Raw genomic sequence first — 18,198 nt, 5'->3', positions numbered from 1 at the left:
TTTAAAATTAATAAGTGCATATATATAGCTCATATATATGGCCATAGTGTTTTATCGGCAAAAATTGTGTGAAATAATTTTCAATAAGACTCAAACGGTGCTTAACTTAGGAAGACCACACATGCAATCATCTCAAAATTACTACAGTAAAATTTTCCTCATACATACATATGCTACAATGTCAACGAAAAACAAAATTAGTGTTAAAAATTTAATCAATTCAAATTGAAATGAATTTCAAATCTTGAGAAAATACAAATGTCTTAAATTTTTATTTTTTTAAAGGAAATTGAAACTTGGATTTTGTAAAACTCTTTTTTTCCATTACACTTCTAGCATCACATTTAAGGATCAGAATTTATAGTTAATTTGCTTTCTCTCTCTAATGTATTTCATTTCCCTTCCTTTTCACATTGATCCCCCCCTTGAGATTCTCATTCATAAAGTGAAAACATAAAGTATTGGGTGAGTCTGTTTCAACTGTGAATCCACCCACCCAAAAACCGATGTAGCTAATAAATTGTATGGAATTTTCATAAACTTATATGAAATGTCAAAAAACTTATATCTAAATTTCAAAAGTAAATATGTTCAATAATTTATATAAACTGTTCATTAACTTATATTAGTATCAAAATTCGTTCGGATTCACACATTATTTATGAGAGAAAATACCACAAATACATCTATTGTTATTATTTTTCTTTTAGTAAGAAGAAGCACTTTATAAAATTGAAACCTCTCACATATCAAATTAATCTAACTTTGCAAAGTCAAATTAGAGGTGATAAATAAACCATTTTTTGGAGCCCCGCTCGAAGTTTAACTCAAAACCACATCCCAAATCGGTCCTTTAGCCTAAGAATCTCGAATATTTAGGCTAATTTTTCCTATAGGTCTAAAAGTTAGGCTTGAAAAATCCATCGTAAGTCAAACCATTTAGGTCTAAAATTTTTTAGATTTTGAGTTTTGAGGACGAAACTTATTTTAGTGAGGGTAGAATGTAAAACTTGAATGTTTTTGACTTTGAAATTTTGAATTACAAAGACACAACATTTTTTTTAGGAGAACATGGAACTATGGAAGCAATAGTCCAAAAACAAGTTTAACGAGTATTTCACTGGACAATAGTATCCATACCGAGCACATGACATGTACATGTACGTTATGGGTACTAGGGTATTAATACATTGTATATTACGATGTATTGTATAATTTTGTTTATTTTTTTTTTTTTTACAAACTTTGGTTTCAATAAAACTTTGTTTTCAAATTTACTTATATAGATAGATTAATTTTTAAAAAAAAAATTAAAAAATTTGAATTGCAATTACACTTGAATCACAATCAATAAAATTTTCTAAATCACAAATCTATTTCATATATCTGATTTCGTACTCGCAGTAAAATACTAAAATGGGCAAGTGCCAAAACCTCGAGGCCAAAAACGAGTTAAGCATTTGGGTTTTTTGTTTGGCATCACATTATTGTGGTATTTTGTTTTTTAAAATCATATGAATAATCTAATCTAATATATATAAATAAAGTAGGCATTTTTGGAGAGCATTGAGAGCGCCACATAAGCAAAAGTAATATTTCGAGCAATGAAAAATTAGATTTATATATTAGTTAAGAATTTTAATTTTCAGTCGCCATTTAAGAAAAAATTAACAAATGAAATTTGAGAATTGAAAACAAAAAAAAGTAATTTAAGATTTAAATTATGAAAAAAAACAAAAATTATCTTTTTTATTATATTTTAATTTAATGATTTTATCTAACTATCCGATGAATGAGATAATATTTATTTCAATTTATAAAACTTAACAAAATATTTTACCTTAAATTAATGTTAAAATAATATAATAGAAAATAAAAACAAAAATTAAGAAATTACAAAAAAAAAGTATACAAAATGAAATGTTTAAAAACCGTGCACCGCACGGGCTTACATCTAGTATGCTATAAAAATCGATAATAGAAAACCTTTTTCTTACTTCTTATTTTTGATTTTTTTTTTTTTAAAAAAAAAAAACTGAAAACTAAAAAAACAACGCAAAATTTATTTTATTTTATTTTAAAATTGGTACGTACTATACTTACTACTTCGTACACGTGTACAACGCCACTGAAATATGACACCAAAAGCCTGCTTAAACTTCCCACTCCTTCGTCATTCCACGTTCAATTTCATTTTTCCAGAATTCTTCACTTCTTCTTCACATTCTCTCTTCTAGGGTTTCCGCTGCAAATTTTCTGCGATTTTTCAACTTCAGTATGAATCTCTTCCCTATTTTTACTTCTTATGATGATTATAATTTTCTAAATTTCTATATTTGCTTTTGATCACACATAATTATGTTTCTTTTTTAAGTGCTTCGTAATTTCCTGCATTTTCATCTGCTTCCTTTTTTTTTTTTTTGTTGATTATGTGCAATGTGTTTCATTTTCAAGCAATTCCATCTCTGTGTTCTTTCACCATTTTTTATTGTTGCATATTACATGATTTTGCTTTGTTTTTGTTGCTGTAATGCTCTGTAATTTTTTTGCATTTTTTTTAAGTGTTATGATCAATTTCGCCTTTTTATAAAATATGAATAATTTATTTGTTCAAGAATTTTTTTGTTCCTGTTTTTTCTCATCATTTATAGTCTAGGGTTTATCTTTGATTTAATCTAATTGTCAGTGTAGTAAGTTGAGGGTTCGAAAATGTGAACTATTGGTTCTAATTACTAAAATTATGAAAGATCATAATCAGTGATTATGTTGTTAGAAAAGAAATTGATAATTGAATCAAAGATCCCTAATAGTATGAGCCTTATTTGATAATTGAATCAAATTTGGTTGCTAATGTATTGCAGAACCCTTAAATGTTAGGATTTATTGATTTAGCTATGAAGTCAAATTTGGCGCAGGGACGGGCCTGTTTGAAGTAGACAGTGGAGCTTATATATATTTTTCTTGATGGAATCTTCGGATGAAGAGGGTGAGATTTTCCCAGAGAGTGTGACTGATTATCAATTCATAAACCAGGAAAATGAACTTGTTTCATTTGCATTTTTGCCCCTTCTTTGGCCCAAGGAAAAGCCTGTTGATACTGTGAATCTCCAGATGTTCTTAACTGGTGTTTCTGATGATGGCCTCAGAAAGGTTTTTAAACAAGTTGTAGCGTGGAGATACGAGCTTTCCTATGTACAGCCTGAGATTGCGGTTTTTTGCAAGGGTGACTTTTGGGTAAAACTTCTGAAGCCAAAAAAGCTGTTTGAGCCTACAATTAGGTCACTACTAATCACGGTCCATTGCCTTCATTTTGTTAAACATAATGTAAAGGCTACTGAAAACTCTATATGGTGCCACTTGTCAAAAGTGTTCAGGTTTGTGGGATTTCTTTGGTTTTATAGCTTTCTTTTTGCAACATGTATTCATTATATCCATTGTGTTCATTATCATGTATTCCCAAGAAATAATATTTATCGCCATGTATTGCAGCACGTATGAGGTTGCCCCTTCAGAAGACGACTGTATGAATCATATTTCACTAATAAGATTTGCCTCCGAACGTGATAAGACCTTATTGGATAATGAGGTATACTTCATCTGAATCTTATTTTAGTATATGTTGAGTTGCTTGCATGTTCAATATCAAGTGACTTTGGATTTGTGTGTATAAGTTGTGCCATTAGATTAAGTGATTGTCTTTTAAAAGCTTTTGTACTTAGATATAGGCCATGCTTGGATTGGGGGTAATAAATAAAGGGGATATTAAAAGTCAAGCTTTGAAAAACATAAGTTTAGAGGTGGTGTTGTAGGGATATAAGGTGTTTGTAAATGAAGTAAGGTATTTGTGGCATGAGGAAAAGAGAGAGGTGGAGGAATCATTAACCTCATAATGAGGATAATAATTACCCACCCTCCCCCTAGTGTAACCATTACCCCCAAAATGAAAGTAATAGTTCCTCTATCTTCACGTATCACCACACCACCATTACATAAAACTCCTTGTAATCACTCTATCACTTTTTCCTCCTCCCTTATATTTACATTCATTTTGTTTTGTTTGACTTTTATTACCCTAGTAACACATTACTCTCAATCTAATTAGTGCTTTAGATTTTTTTTAGGTGGTTTATATAATTCTAACCATTGTCATAATGATCAAAAGCCTTATGGGCAGTGTGATAAAAGAATTTTGTATAAGCTCTCGTCCAAGGACAAGTATTTTGGGAAACCAGGTTAAATAGAGTTGCTTTATTTGAATTTCAAAGTTCTTTACATAAAGAAAATTACTTGTGATGTCTCTTGCTTGTGGACTTGTTTGAGCTTGGCAATTCAGGGTTTTTTAGTCATTATGAAGTTGGTTTTGGCATTTTGAGGCTGGGAATTTCATTGGGAGGGGATAGCAACTTTGAAATCTAGTGCTTGTCTCCTCAACAAGTTGTCTTTTAATCTGCAGCAGGTTGATTTCTATATGAAACCCATTTATGGCATCTAATTTGATAAATTTGAGTAGCTTTTGTCGTGTCATACTTATGGATAGAAAGTAAGACTTGATAATCTTTGAAGATGATTATTGTTTTAGTGGGGATTTTCTAAACCAAGGGAAAATTATGCAATGCTAGGAGCCTTGTCACTTCTAGACCATATATAGGAAGAATTGCCAAATCAGTGGAGATGGGTTAATCGTTTTTGTCTCCAATATTTTTTCAAGTAAATAGGGAGATTAGGATTTTAGGAGTAGTTAATATTCTAAAACAACATTTGTTTAAGTGAATTGTTGGGCCAATGAACAAACCACATCTGAGTGGAAGTGTTTTCCCACATAGAAAGAGTGTAAAAGTGTTAATGATGTGTATGGTGTATCCCATTTTGAAGAAAGAAGAAAGCTGTGTCCATTTTATAAGGCTAAGGCATTACTCCTCTCATTGCCATAAGGTTTTGAGGTGGATATATGTTAGACTTATAAAGTGGACACATAGTGGTGGTTGTGGACCACACTCGTTTAACATAGTATTAGAGCTAAGGTAGGGTTGGGTTGGTATCTAGCCATTATGGACAACTCACATGTACGGGAGTTTTGTGCTCATGAACTAATCCATATGGGTGGAAGTGTTTCCACATTGAAAGTCTGTAAAAAGTGTTGGGATGTGTATCCCACATTGAAACAAGATAATTATGTCTACTCTATAAGGCTAAGGGGCTACTCTTCATTGCCACATGGTTTCCATCTTGGACTTATAAAGTGGACTATGGCGGGTGCGGCCTAGACTGTTTAGCATGAATAGAGCTAGGGCTGTCAAACGTGTCGTGTTCGTGATTGTGTCAATATTAAACACCTAACCCATTTATTAAACGGGTTGAAAAAACCCTTGACTCAAACCTAACCCGTTTATTAAACGGGTTACTCGCGTAACCTTTTAACCCACATAATATATAATAAATTAATTAATATTCAACATAGTAATTAAAAAGACATACATCATTAACGATACTACAAGAGCTTAAAGTTACTAATTTTGGCAAAAGATACTACAAGAATATAAAGCTAGTGGTTTTAGCAACGCAACCAATACTAAGAGTTGTCCCAAGTCCCAACCTTCAAAATGACAACTTCTAAAACATGCATCAGTACTTAATTTCATGGATTACATATATGATTAAGTTTGTTTTAACCGTGCTTGCTGCTCCACTTCGAATAACTGAGTACGGGTAAGCCTATCTAGAATCCTCTAAAGTGAAAAAGGGAAATGTAAAAAAGTTAAAAAAAATTATTTGACCGCCAAATTAAACCGCCAAACAATTACCAAAATTTAAGAATAGCGCCAATGCTTTCTACAAAATCAGTACAGTAGAAGTTTAGAATAAAAAATCAGGTATCTTTTACTACTTAATAATCGGTTTAAGTGTGTCGGGTTTGTGTTAACGGGTTGTTGTTCAACCCATTTACATAATCGGGTTATGCGTGTCGGTTTCGGGTTGAAAATTTCAACCCAAACCTAACCCATTTAATTACGTGCCGGGTTCGTGTCGACCCAATTATTTAAACGGGTCGAGAATTCTTGACCCAAACCCGCTTATTTCGTGTTGGGTTTGTATCGGGTTGTCATGTCGTGTTAGCTTTTGACAACCCTAAATAGAGCTGCAAAATTTGTGAAAGTAATAAAGTGAAAAAAGTAAGTGGAAGTATTAGAGTGGAGTGAAAAAGGATTAATGTGATGGAGAGAAGAGTAAAAAAACTTATTGGAATTGTTGTCTTCAACCCAAAATGAAAGTGTTTGGTGAGTATATATTTGGGATTATTTAAAAAGGAATTGTGAAGATAATTCTGCTGGTTAGCATTCTATCAGTGGAAGCTTGTCCTTGTATTGGATTGTATCTTCTAAGTATCAAACTTCAAAATTCTAGCTTGTGTTTCTCTCTTTCTATTTTATCACTCTATTAAAATGAGATGGTGTTTTTAAGTTAATTAGGCTTTGAAATTCATTTACACCCCTAAGAAACTTTCTATTAATTCAAAATAGGTGAATTCTGGAAGAGGAAAAAGCTTGTCTAAAGAGTTAAACACTTGATATCATAAAATTTGTGCTTGCATTTGCTGTAAATTCTGCAAGAGGAATAAAGCTTGCCAAAAGAATTAAACATTTGATGTCTTGAAATTTGTGCTTGTATTTGCTGAAAATTGTGCTGCTGCAGTCTTTATGGATTTTTGAGAGATGCTTTCATTTCTGATTGAATACTGTACAATTGCTAAGATGACATAATTGCCTTTTCTTTATTTCTTTTTAGATGACATAATTGCCTTTTCTTTATTTCTTTTAAGATGAAAATATCTTTAACCTATGTGATGAATTCCTTGTACAGTACATGCTTGGGATTCTTTTGGAAAAGCCTAAGAAGGGGAAAGTGCTTCAAATGGTCAGTGCAAGATATTGAATTTAAACTCTATTATATGTGTATATCTAACACATGATGACATCTATCTTTGTCTAACTAGGAAGGCTTGCCTGTGAAGAGGACTGATTTTATTGTTGATGAAGAGGATGACCCTTTTGAGGTTGATGACTCAATTCACTACGATGACTTCTTTGATACATGTTGCTCCCTTTGTGACAATGGTGGGGATATTCTTAGGTATTTATATCTTTACTGCTGACTATAATTTTGTATATGTTGACTATTGCTTTGCCTCGTCTACTTTCACTCCAATTTTTGGAGTGTACTTTGTTAATTTTATGCTGTTTTGACTAATTATCATTTTGATCCCCAGCTAATAATGATGTTCACCACTTTAGGCTAGGCCACTAGGATGGTCGGACTTAGGTACGGGTGTCAGACTTGGAATATTTATAAATTTAAGGATCCGCTAACACGTTTTGAAAGAGTCCAAGTTTTGAATTTATATCAAAAGAATATACTTCCTTTGTTCCACAAATATTGCAACAATTACCATTTTAGGATGTTTCACAAATATTGCAACAATTCTTTATTTGCTCCTCTTTTCTTTCTCTCTCATCATTACATGGGTCCCTTCCTTTATTCCTCTCGATCTCTCACCTCTTCTTAAAATACATTCCCCTACCTCATGTTGCAATATTTATTCCTCTCTATCTCTCACCTCTTTCTCTATCTCCATTCTTTTTGGTTTTATTCACTTTCCATTTTCGTCCTTTCTGTGTTGTTCTACTCACTTTGTTTCATTCTATTTTAGGCCTACCTCTGTTACGGAGGAAGTGTAGGTCTTTGATTTGAAATACACTTGTATAAGTTCGTCAAAACTCATATTTTAGCGGATAAAATGATTTTTTTATAAAAAAAGGCTGAACGAGAACCTACTAGTAGAGATTAAGTGATGGTAAGAAGGTGAGGAGGGGGGTTAGGTAGATGTAAGATTTAATATTCAAAATTCAAAATCATTTTCTTGGTGGAGTAAAATTCACATGGTTTTGGAATGATGATGTGTTTTTTTCCTCAATCTGGAAAACAATTGTTTCATACTCCGCTATTTTCTACTATCTCCGTTTTTTTATTAGTTGACACAGTGACACATATTCTTCTTTGGGAAGTTTGCAATTAGTGGATATGTTTTTATTTTGGGCAAGTTTTGTGTGATATAATGTCAAATATACCATTGCTTTTATTCTCTCTTCTCCCTTCACCTTACTAAATGCTGACACTCTCTCTCCTTCCTCTCAATCATAAGGTTAATACTACTCTGTTTTCCCTCTCCTCCCTAACAAAGTCACAACCACCATCATCCCAGTCATGTTGCCGCCTCTCTTCTTCTATGTCCTATTCACACAAGTATTTAGCTCCTTCGATTCCTCAAACAAGGAGTAATTTAAACTTTTAACACTAAAATGGCAAAAAACCAATGATGACAGCAAGGATCCTACCTTCACTCTCCTCCCTGCGTCGCTCTATCGTACCACCACCTCCATCGCTAAAACCCCAATCATCAAATTCTCATTCAACTCCACGCATCGGAACCCTCATCGATCACCACCACTATCACCACAAGTTTAAGGAAGATGAAGTTCGAATACTTTAATTTGTGGCTTGGGTTCACTTTTCCTTTACAGAAAAAAAGGTTCAATGACTGTGGGGTCTTGTGGTTGCAAATTGAAGGGAGGGGCAAAATAGAGAGGATGTAGTGGTGGGCTTGGTGGTTGGTGTTCTTCAGTTGAGGATACGGTAGTTGAAATGAAGGGGATAGGCAGGTGGAGTTGTGGGGTGGGTAAGATAAACAGGGTATTTTTGTATCACCTCTCCTAAGTTTGTGTGCCAAAATTAAACGTGTCAACTAATATAAAACGGATGAAGTATGTAATTTGTGGTGTTATCAATCAAAACTTTGTCCGTTAAATAGGGTCATGCATTCCTCTTCTTCCTGGAAAATCTGCCTCATCTAAGATGAGAAAAATAAATTACTAGGGTACTCAGTAATTATTCATATTTATCCTTCAAGCCATATGATTGCTTTTAATTCCTGAAGAACAGACAGTTGTATTCTTTTTTTTAATTCTTTTTTTTTTTTTTCATTTTAACAGCTGTGAAGGGAGATGTATGAGATCCTTCCATGCAACCGAGGATTCTGGAGAGGGATTATGTGAAAGTCTTGGTCTGTCAATGGCACAAGTTAATGTAGGCAACTTTCTGCTACTCAAGGTCTTATATGGACCAACTACTAGCAATATCATTTTGCATATTTTATAATTGGTTTCTTTTTGCAGGCTATTCCTGTATTTAAATGCAAAAACTGTCGATATCAGCAACATCAATGTTTTATTTGTGGAAAGTTAGGCTCATCTGATTTATCTTGTAATCCAGAGGTATGTCTTTATGGAATTTTAACTAGACTTCTCTTTTTCGTTCTTTGGTATAATACTGCAATGTCGTTGTAAAGTCAAATGAACAGCCTTGTAATTGTTTAAAGCATGGATTTTGTTTTTGAAGACTCTGTATCAAGAATTTGTTGAGTGACTAGTCAAACAGATGTATATGATTAAATACTAATAGCATGCAACTCAAATTTTTATAGTTTTCTCTTCCCTTTTCATGTAAATTTGATAAACTACCCTATTTATCTAATTTTTTTGGGCGCTCTGCTCTGAAGTTATCTGGTACTTTGGTGAAGACAGGGTGGATAGTAGTGTTATTGCTGGCTTGCAGCCCTCAAATTAGCCTGTTAGGGTGCATTAGTATTATAATGAGTAATGACCTTGTCGTATAAATAAAATGGGCATATACAGTACTGAATTTATCTTTATTTGTGTGGCACGACTTTGAGCTTTACAGCCTAGTTCATCTAACACGACTTCTTTCAGGTTGTCCCCTGTATTGCTGCTAATTGTGGCCGGTTTTATCATCCTAGTTGTGTTGCTAAAGAACTACAAAAGAGAAATGATACCCAGGATGATGATCTTGAGAAAAAAATAGCTGCAGGAGAGTCGTTTGCTTGTCCTGTACATAAATGTTTTGTTTGTAAGCACATAGAGGATAGAGAAATTGATGACCTACAATTTGCAGTTTGTAGACGTTGTCCTAAATCATATCATAGGAAATGCTTACCAAGGTATTCATTTTTGAATGATTATTTTATGTATAAAATTTGATTTATAATTACTTAACTTTATTTTGCTTTTTTCAGAGAAATTTCTTTTCAAGATGATGATGAGAATGGAATCCCACAAAGAGCTTGGGATGGTCTTTTGCTAAAACGTATTTTGATGTATTGCATGTAGGTTATTTATTGTTTTTTCTAGTGCAAAATTTGAGATTTGAACTGTGGTTTCTGTGTATGTGTTTTGATTTGCTCCAAACTTTGGACAGGGACCATGACATTGATCCAACACTTGGCACCCCATTGAGGAACCATATATTATTTCCTGGTAAAGAGAGAAAACGTGTATCAGAGAATTGTTTGCCTAAAGTGAATGTCCTGCCTAAGAAAAGGAAACTGATTCCGTACCATTCTTCTATTGAAACTGTTGAACGTAAGAATGGAAAACAAGCTGATAAGGCTTATTGTTCTAGTTTTAAAGAGAGTGATGCAACTAGGCAAGTCGGAAAAGGTAGTATCAAACCTAGTTCTGATGCACAGAAGAATTCAACCTTCAGTAATCTGACTTCTGCTTCAAGACGTCAAGTTAAATTTTTGCCAACATTAACTACAAGCAAAACAGTGCGTGATACAAATAAATTTATTTATGAGAAAAGTCTGAAGCCAAATGTGATGAAGCTTGGCAATGCTAACAAATTTGGGAGGAAACTCAATACCGTTCATTCAGCTAAGCCCCTGCTAGAGAAACAATGCGTCTCAAATCCTGTTGACATTCAAATAGAGAAAAGGTGAAGGGTTGGTTCTTAACGCTACTATGTAATTTTGGTACTTCAAAAACTTACGTCATTTTTACTGTAGAATAAATGCTCTGATGGAAAATGTCAACACTTCTTTTAATGAGGATGAATTCAAGAAGCAGCAGGTTGTTCCTTCCAATTACAAGGCCTCTCAAATTCCTATAGATAAGACTCTGTCGAAGGTGAAAGTAGAGGTCACGGTTAAGGTAAATTTTCTGAACCTGTTGAAACTTGAAAGTGTTTGCTGATCCTGTTTTTAACTGTCAAGATGTCTGCTGGCATTTTGAATTTTCTTTTCCCCTTTTAAATGTTGCAGGCCATTCGAACAGCCCTAAAGAAGCTTGAAGATGGCGGCACTATTGAAGATGCAAAGACCCACTGTAGCGCAGGATTGCTTTGCCAACTCCCAATATGGAAGGTTTGGACTGTTAATGAACTTTCCTTTCAGTAATCATGTTTGTGCATATTGTTACCGGGATACTAGTATTTGTTAATGGACTATAGGCCAAAATGACATTTGATGTGTAGATGCTACGGTAAATCTCTGATATAACCTTTTGCTTATTTTGGGAATCAAAAGTATTCAATGTAAATGAAAAATCTGTTTAATAACAACCAACAATAATATAAACTTGGAGTGAAGTTTTGACTTTGGGGATGGGTTTGTGTTATTGTTGCTTTGTACCCTTACCATGTGGAAACTTTGGGCAAAAACTGATGGGTAAAGTGGGGATGTGAATATCAAATATTTTTTCACATGCAGGTAATTACGGGCTACGCTTTTTTATGCCAGCTTGCTGCCTGTGTCTTACCCATTTATCGTGATTTATATATTGCTGAAATCGCCTTGTAAAGGTGATGATAAAATGAATGTTTAAAAACTTTTCTACTGCATGAAATTTTGTAGCATCCCCTTCTTTTGCTTGAAACAACTTTATTTGATTTAGATTTCACTTTTTATTTTTTTACATTTCAGATTTTAGTATACTAGAATGAATAAGTGTGGTAATGACTTCAACTAACTTGCAAGTTGCAATTGTGCATCTGTAGCATTCCATCTACAATGGATAGTGTGTAAGTTTCTATGTTATAAATTGAGATGGACATTGTGAAAATCACCCTTGCATCTTAATCTCTTGCCATATTGCTCTAGGTTTACACCAACTTGCTCCTGATTATTAGGTTGGCATTCTGCTCGCTGACTTATTAATCTGCATGCACCTTCATTTCCTTTGGCAAGTGTAAGATGATGGCTTAAGGGACTAAGGCTTTGTTCTCTTTACCTAAAAATGTGTTTTGAACAGAATTTTTAAATTCTGATCTGGTCTGTTATCTGAATTGTTTTGGTTTGGTCTGATTTGCCTGAACTTTGACCTTAGTTGTATGTGAATGTATAAGAACATCATTATCAATTGGGATATTGTTAGATTCGTCTCAATGTGTATTTTTCAAAAATCTTATTTATATAATTTTTGCAAGTATGTAATTAAAGGTATATGACAATATGCAAATGGAAATACAAAGTTTTGGTTTGATCTGAATTTTGTAAGACTAGTTTGATTTAGTCTGATTTTAACAGAGTAATAAATAAGGCGAAAGGAACAATGTCTAAATGGGATTGATTTCAAGTAAACTATTTTATGCTAATTGAAGCACATATATTGGCTATATGGTTGCAGAAAAGGCTTAATGTGTATCTTGCACCTTTTATACATGGCATGTCCTATTCATCCTATGGACGACACTTCACGAAACCGGATAAGCTTCAAGAGGCAAGTTCTTCTATTACCAGAGTAGAAAACTCTTTTATGATGATTCTTCTACTTTAACTTTCACAAACAACTGAATATAGGTGAACTAATTGCTATTTTACTGCAAATGTCATGATTGAAGGAATAATACTGATTTTGTGTATAATTTTGTGAGAAATTTATTAGGGAATGTTATAAATTTTGTGTATAAATTTTATGAGAATTTTTTTTTTAATTTTATTTTTTTAAAACTGTTACATTAATTACTTAATGAACTTGTACAAGATGTGTTATAAATATGCTTTACTGCAGTAGTGCATTATTCTGGAAGCACATTGACCAAATTAGAATATATGACTACTATGACTTTGATAATTTTGGGAAACTGTGGAAAGTCTGGAAACAGTTTATAGGGCCTTCCTTGACTGTGTTTTTACCTTTTAAATGAAAAGATTATAGTATTGCTACGATTGTTTTCTTGTAGAACTTGTGTTTTTGTTACTACTAGTAGATTTTTAGAAAGCTTGCTACTGATGAGAACCAAGAAGCTTCAAGAGTTCCTAGAAGTGGAAGGGTTTATCAGCACAATTTATAATTATGTTCCTTCTAATGAGCCATTTGAGATCTTAAATACATTGGGCTTTGGATTGTAATCTCTTGGGAAGTTTGGATCAAGGCTTAGAGAGGCATGTGAGCTTGCAATTGTGAGCTTTCATCTGTTGTTATTGTTTTCTTTTGATTATTTGCTAACATGGTTTTATCATATATCTTAAATTATGGGTTGTACATTTTGGCCTGTCTTTTAGTTAGCCTTTTTAATCTGTAGTTGGCGTGTGGCCTTGCGCTTGTGAGCTTTAAGTCCTTAGGTTTCTTAGTCTTTTGAGCTCATAGGGATTGCATGTTTTTTATTTTTATTTTTTTATTTTTTTAATAAATACTTACTGCTACACCCAGTTGAAGGGTGGATGTCTATGAATATTTTCAGTTGCTTAAGATTGTTTTCTGAACTTTCTTTCTTTGGTGAGATCAGCTTGACAATTAAAGTCGTTGCCTTGTTGTATCACTTAGATCTACATCAGCTACAGTGTTACGTTGAAATGTTATCCTTATTAATGAACAATTTTGAGGTAGAAACTTATGGTTCGTATGTTTTTGTTTTTCTGAAATCATGGAAATAATTTGTGTGCGTGTGTGTCTGTTTGTGAGGACGGTGGTGTCTGATGGTAGCTGCTAAAAAGAGGTTGCCTCTGGGTCTCAAGTGTTCTTGCATGTGGTCACATGGTCTTAGTGTGTTTTGAGTCTTTTGACTGACGCGTGTTCATGTACATTTGGCGACAAGGGCATAAACTGAATGCTGAAAGGGATTTTGTGAACACATGGCAACACAAGCAAGTGTTGAGTTAATTTTCTATTGGTGAAAAGAGCGGAGATGAGGGTCGTGAAGGCGAGCATGTCAAGGAAGGCACAAGTCGACAACAAATACTTATTTATTTTAGGACTCTTGGGAAATCTGGGGGTGTTTGCTTTAAACAAGTGGCGAAGTCTGGCAATACATAATCTATAAAGGTCTACAATGCAACACAAATAATTAAGCAACACTACTTTGAGTAGGAAGCTTATTCACTGCTCCCTAAAGAACTTTTTGGACTTACATTGCTTTCCTTGTGAACAATGAATTGATATAATTATGACAAGGTAATCTAAGGCCTAGGAAAATTATATGATAGTCTAGGAAAGCACTTGAAATATCTAAAGGAGGTGGGATTTTAACAATTTGGCAACATTTAACAATTTTATAACACATTGTTCTCTGCGTTCGCGATGGACAACATAGAAGTATAGTGAGTGGCATGAGGTTAAATAGAGTTTGTGTTTTAGCAGCTTCACCTTTGTGCTGTTCGAATATATCTCATGAATTTCTTTATTCTTTTTACATTAAAACTGCTTCTGAAACCATTAGCTTAACCTCAGCAGGTTTTTTGTGAGAAAATAGCTCGTAAAGTTTCCTCTCTTGCCATTCTAAAAAAATTCCTTGATTTTTTCATGTCAGTTGTTTGTATCTTGGTCCACCTTTTGTGTATATTTATTCTGGCTGCAGTGGTTTATATGCTGTCATTGGACTTAACAAACATTAACTTCATACACTGCACTAACTTTAGCTGTTGATGTGACATCATGACTATGATGTACACACGTGTACAAATATATTACAACTGCTTTAATTGGCTAGCCATGATGATATTTGAATTAATTTTCTTTCCAGATCACACCATACTGTTGTAAAGTGCCTTTTGTGAAGGCTGTTTTAATGTTAGACTTTGGTGGGTTCAGTCTTCAGGTGTATAAAATATAATGTGGCTGTTATAGCATTGTTGTGACAGATGGTTTCCTTAAGATCCTTGACCCCTTATATAACTTAAGACCAAAGTCTTCACTGCAAAGTACATGTTGAGGGCTTACTGTTTTCCTGTCCTTGTTAGATTGATTCCTGTTTATACTACCCATATAGCTGCATATTCATGAGCATAGTCTTTTATAACGATGATGGCAATCTGTGTGTAGGGGAGTGGTTAACGTATTTGAAATAAAACATGAGGTTTGGAGTATTAAGTTTATGCACTATCTGTTGTGCTCATTTGAAATTGGGGAGAAATCCATGCAGGGCTCCCCTTGATCTTTTACTGCTGGAACCTACAAATGTTATCGTTGATGCCTGATTTCTGATTAGCACATCTTTTGCTCCCTTGCAGCTTCCATGTGGTTGTTAATGGTATTGTAAATCACATAAAAGCATCCCTCCCCCCCCCCCCCCCCCCCTCTCCTCCTCCCTGTACCAAAAATAAAAAAAATTCCCTTACTCATAATCATTTTTTTTTTAATTACTTTTCCAGATTGTTGAAAGGCTACATTGGTATGTCCAAGACGGTGATATGGTGAGAATACTTTCCTTAATCTCACCTTCTTTATTTAGTACTCAAGTTCCAAGCATTGAAAAAATCTACAAAAAAAAAAATGTAGCAGCACCTCTTGTGTATATATGCGGTGTCAATATTGCGAAGAGGGTTAAAAGTCAAAGCAAAGCTAGTTGAGGCAACATTATAGCAGTCTAGCTAGTCAGATGGTAGATCCTAATATGATTATTGGTATCATCACTGAGTTGCTGATGTAATTTGAATTGCCTATGGTGTTGTAGATAGTGGACTTCTGCTGTGGTGCTAATGAATTCAGCTGTTTGATGAAAAAGAAGCTGGATGATGTTGGGAAGAAGTGCTATTTCAAAAATTTCGATCTCTTTCCATCAAAGGTGGGGAATCATTACCATTACTTATAAATTAATAATTGGCATCTTGATACTGTTGATATTTGGTACTCTGACCATTGTCATTAGTTCCAGTCTTGACTAGCTAGACATAGTTGCCAAGACACTGCTTTTCTGGTACATAATATGATATCATAGAAAGTCCACAAACCACCACTCTCTCACATAATCTGCACATTTGGTAATAGTACAGCTGCTCATAATACTAGATTAAACATGTCAGCCGTCCTATGACTCCTATCACCCCCATTTACTATTTATGGCTTGCCTGGGAGGAATAATAAAATCAGCATTTTGTATCCAGTGTAGAAGCCTCTATATGTATAATTGTTTAGTAGATGCTAGCCTGCTTGTATAAATGGCTTAAATTGTTGCTTGGAATGTGCCTAGCTCCAAAAGCCTTAGTAATTGTAATTTATCATAGAATTAATGAAATTGAAAGAGAAATGTCTCTATGAAGTGAAATAAAGGAAAATTGTCCATATCAGACCTTTGAGTGGTTGAATAGTATGATACTGATAAGATAATGAGAACTGTCTCGATTCCCCTCTCCCTAGGATTTGGATTTAAGACCAGAATTCTATGGTGTTGATTAAATTCCAGTGGTAAAGCCATTATTAGGAAGGTTGGACTAATTGACAATGCTGTGTTATATGGGTTGTTGAAATTTTTTAACCGTGGCTTATTTCTTAAGGTTTAATCAATCATGGGCTTTGTTTGTAAGCTGGAAAATCTGGTAAGAATGAGAATATCATTGGCTGGGTCTTGTATATATTGTGTTAGATGTTAATTAAGAATGAGATCAGCTGTTTCTTTGTTTTCTTTGTTCTACTAGGTTACCTGGTTTAGGAAACAGAATGCACATAAGATTTATTCACTCTGTTCTTGATCCAGAGGCCATTTTTATTTTTCTGTCAGTACTATGCATGATTAAAATTGTAATATGGATACTGTTTTGTGTTGACTTATTGTTATTCAACGTACTGCAGAATGATTTCAATTTTGAGCGAAGGGATTGGTTTAGTGTTCAATCTGGAGAACTGGCAGAAGGCTCTCGACTGGTGAAATGCCTGGCTCAGACTTGATATTATTTACTCTTTCATTGTTCATTGAACTTGTGCCTTTATTCTTTTTCTGTTGGCTAGATAATGGGGCTGAATCCTCCTTTCGGAGTTAAGGCATCACTGGCTAACCAGTTCATCGATAAGGCTCTTCAATTTAACCCAAAGCTTCTCATTTTTATTGTCCCACCAGAAACTCGGAGGTATGGGCATGCGTTTTCTTGTTACTGAATCTCTTCTTTACTCCATTTTTTCCCCTGTCAAAGTAAATTGTCATTGTAGGCTTGATTCTGGGAAAGGCCCGACCCGCACAAGGTATGATTTGATATGGGAGGATTCATATCTACTCTCTGGCGAGGTATGTGGTTTGAAGTAGTCTAATTTCTTTCCTTAATTCATTATTAGATTTGACTTTTGAGGTATGTGGTATGCAATTGATTTGTTTGCTGTCAGGCATTCTACCTTCCTGGATCTTGTGATACTCGTGAAAAGCAACTATCACAATGGAACAATGTTACTCCTCCCCTTTATCTCTGGAGCCATCCTGACTGGACTAGAAAGCACAGGGAAATTGCCTACAGGTGCGGACACTCTCAGATTTCTGGTCAAATACCATGCTCTCGCCCACCTACTTGGAACTATATACTCGAAGAGCAGCAAGATTGTTACGGTGATTTCTCCCATCTGATGAATATGTATGGTGATCTTCCCCGCATGTTAGATGATGTTCCGGAACATAATCATAACCCAATGATAACAAATGTGGCAGGACAGCTGGAAGCCAATGTGTGCGTTACTCCTGTTGACAATCTGGAGGACATGGATATCTCTCCCACCAATTCTCCAAGTTACTTCATCTCTTGACTCGCTGACTTGTAAATCCCTTAGATCCTTGTAAAAAAAAGTTGGCGAAAATGTCATATTTATCGAACTACTATATAAGCTGTGAAGTCTGTCAACTCTGCTAACTATGCACACTTATACCCTATTTTGCGATCAATATTCATTGTGTATGGCCACGGCGATTTTGTAAAGCTAAAGTTGTCTTTTCAAGTATATCAAGCATCTTGGTTACTTGCTACGTAAAAGCACACGATTTTCTTTTAATCATCATTTGACAAACTAGAGAACTGGATTTGAAGTGGTTGAACAAAAAATGTTTCCATCTTGTTTCCCAATGTCTTTGCTGCTCTTAGTGAGAAATGAACAAGCC

The 18,198-nt window shown here is 34.3% G+C and overlaps 1 protein-coding gene across 4 annotated transcripts; it reads left to right on the top strand.

Moving 5' to 3' along the window:
• Positions 1-2,148: 2,148 nt before the first annotated feature.
• LOC145558277 (protein ENHANCED DOWNY MILDEW 2-like) lies at positions 2,149-18,058 on the top strand. 4 transcript variants are annotated; one of them, XM_081619470.1, is made up of 20 exons: positions 2,149-2,275; positions 2,916-3,374; positions 3,490-3,586; positions 6,859-6,912; positions 6,992-7,128; positions 9,045-9,138; positions 9,228-9,326; positions 9,822-10,069; positions 10,145-10,234; positions 10,327-10,845; positions 10,916-11,060; positions 11,171-11,272; positions 12,534-12,626; positions 15,497-15,538; positions 15,799-15,909; positions 16,914-16,985; positions 17,070-17,188; positions 17,268-17,343; positions 17,439-17,655; positions 17,760-18,058. In XM_081619470.1, exons 2-20 carry the CDS (start codon positions 2,965-2,967, stop codon positions 17,789-17,791), a joined length of 2,757 nt encoding a protein of 918 aa, XP_081475596.1. In that variant the 5' UTR covers positions 2,149-2,275; positions 2,916-2,964; the 3' UTR covers positions 17,792-18,058. The 4 variants fall into 4 exon arrangements, with proteins under 4 accessions (XP_081475596.1, XP_081475595.1, XP_081475593.1 ...); XM_081619469.1 differs by having other exon boundaries at positions 17,755-18,058; XM_081619467.1 differs by having other exon boundaries at positions 17,439-18,058.
• Positions 18,059-18,198: the final 140 nt, after the last annotated feature.

The sequence above is a fragment of the Chenopodium album genome, chromosome 9, assembly GCF_948465745.1.
Source record: "Chenopodium album chromosome 9, dcCheAlbu1.1, whole genome shotgun sequence".
Classification (NCBI taxonomy): domain Eukaryota; kingdom Viridiplantae; phylum Streptophyta; class Magnoliopsida; order Caryophyllales; family Amaranthaceae; genus Chenopodium; species Chenopodium album.
The sequence above is the reverse complement of the archived record's forward strand: the minus strand, read 5'-3'. Positions and strand labels throughout refer to the sequence as shown.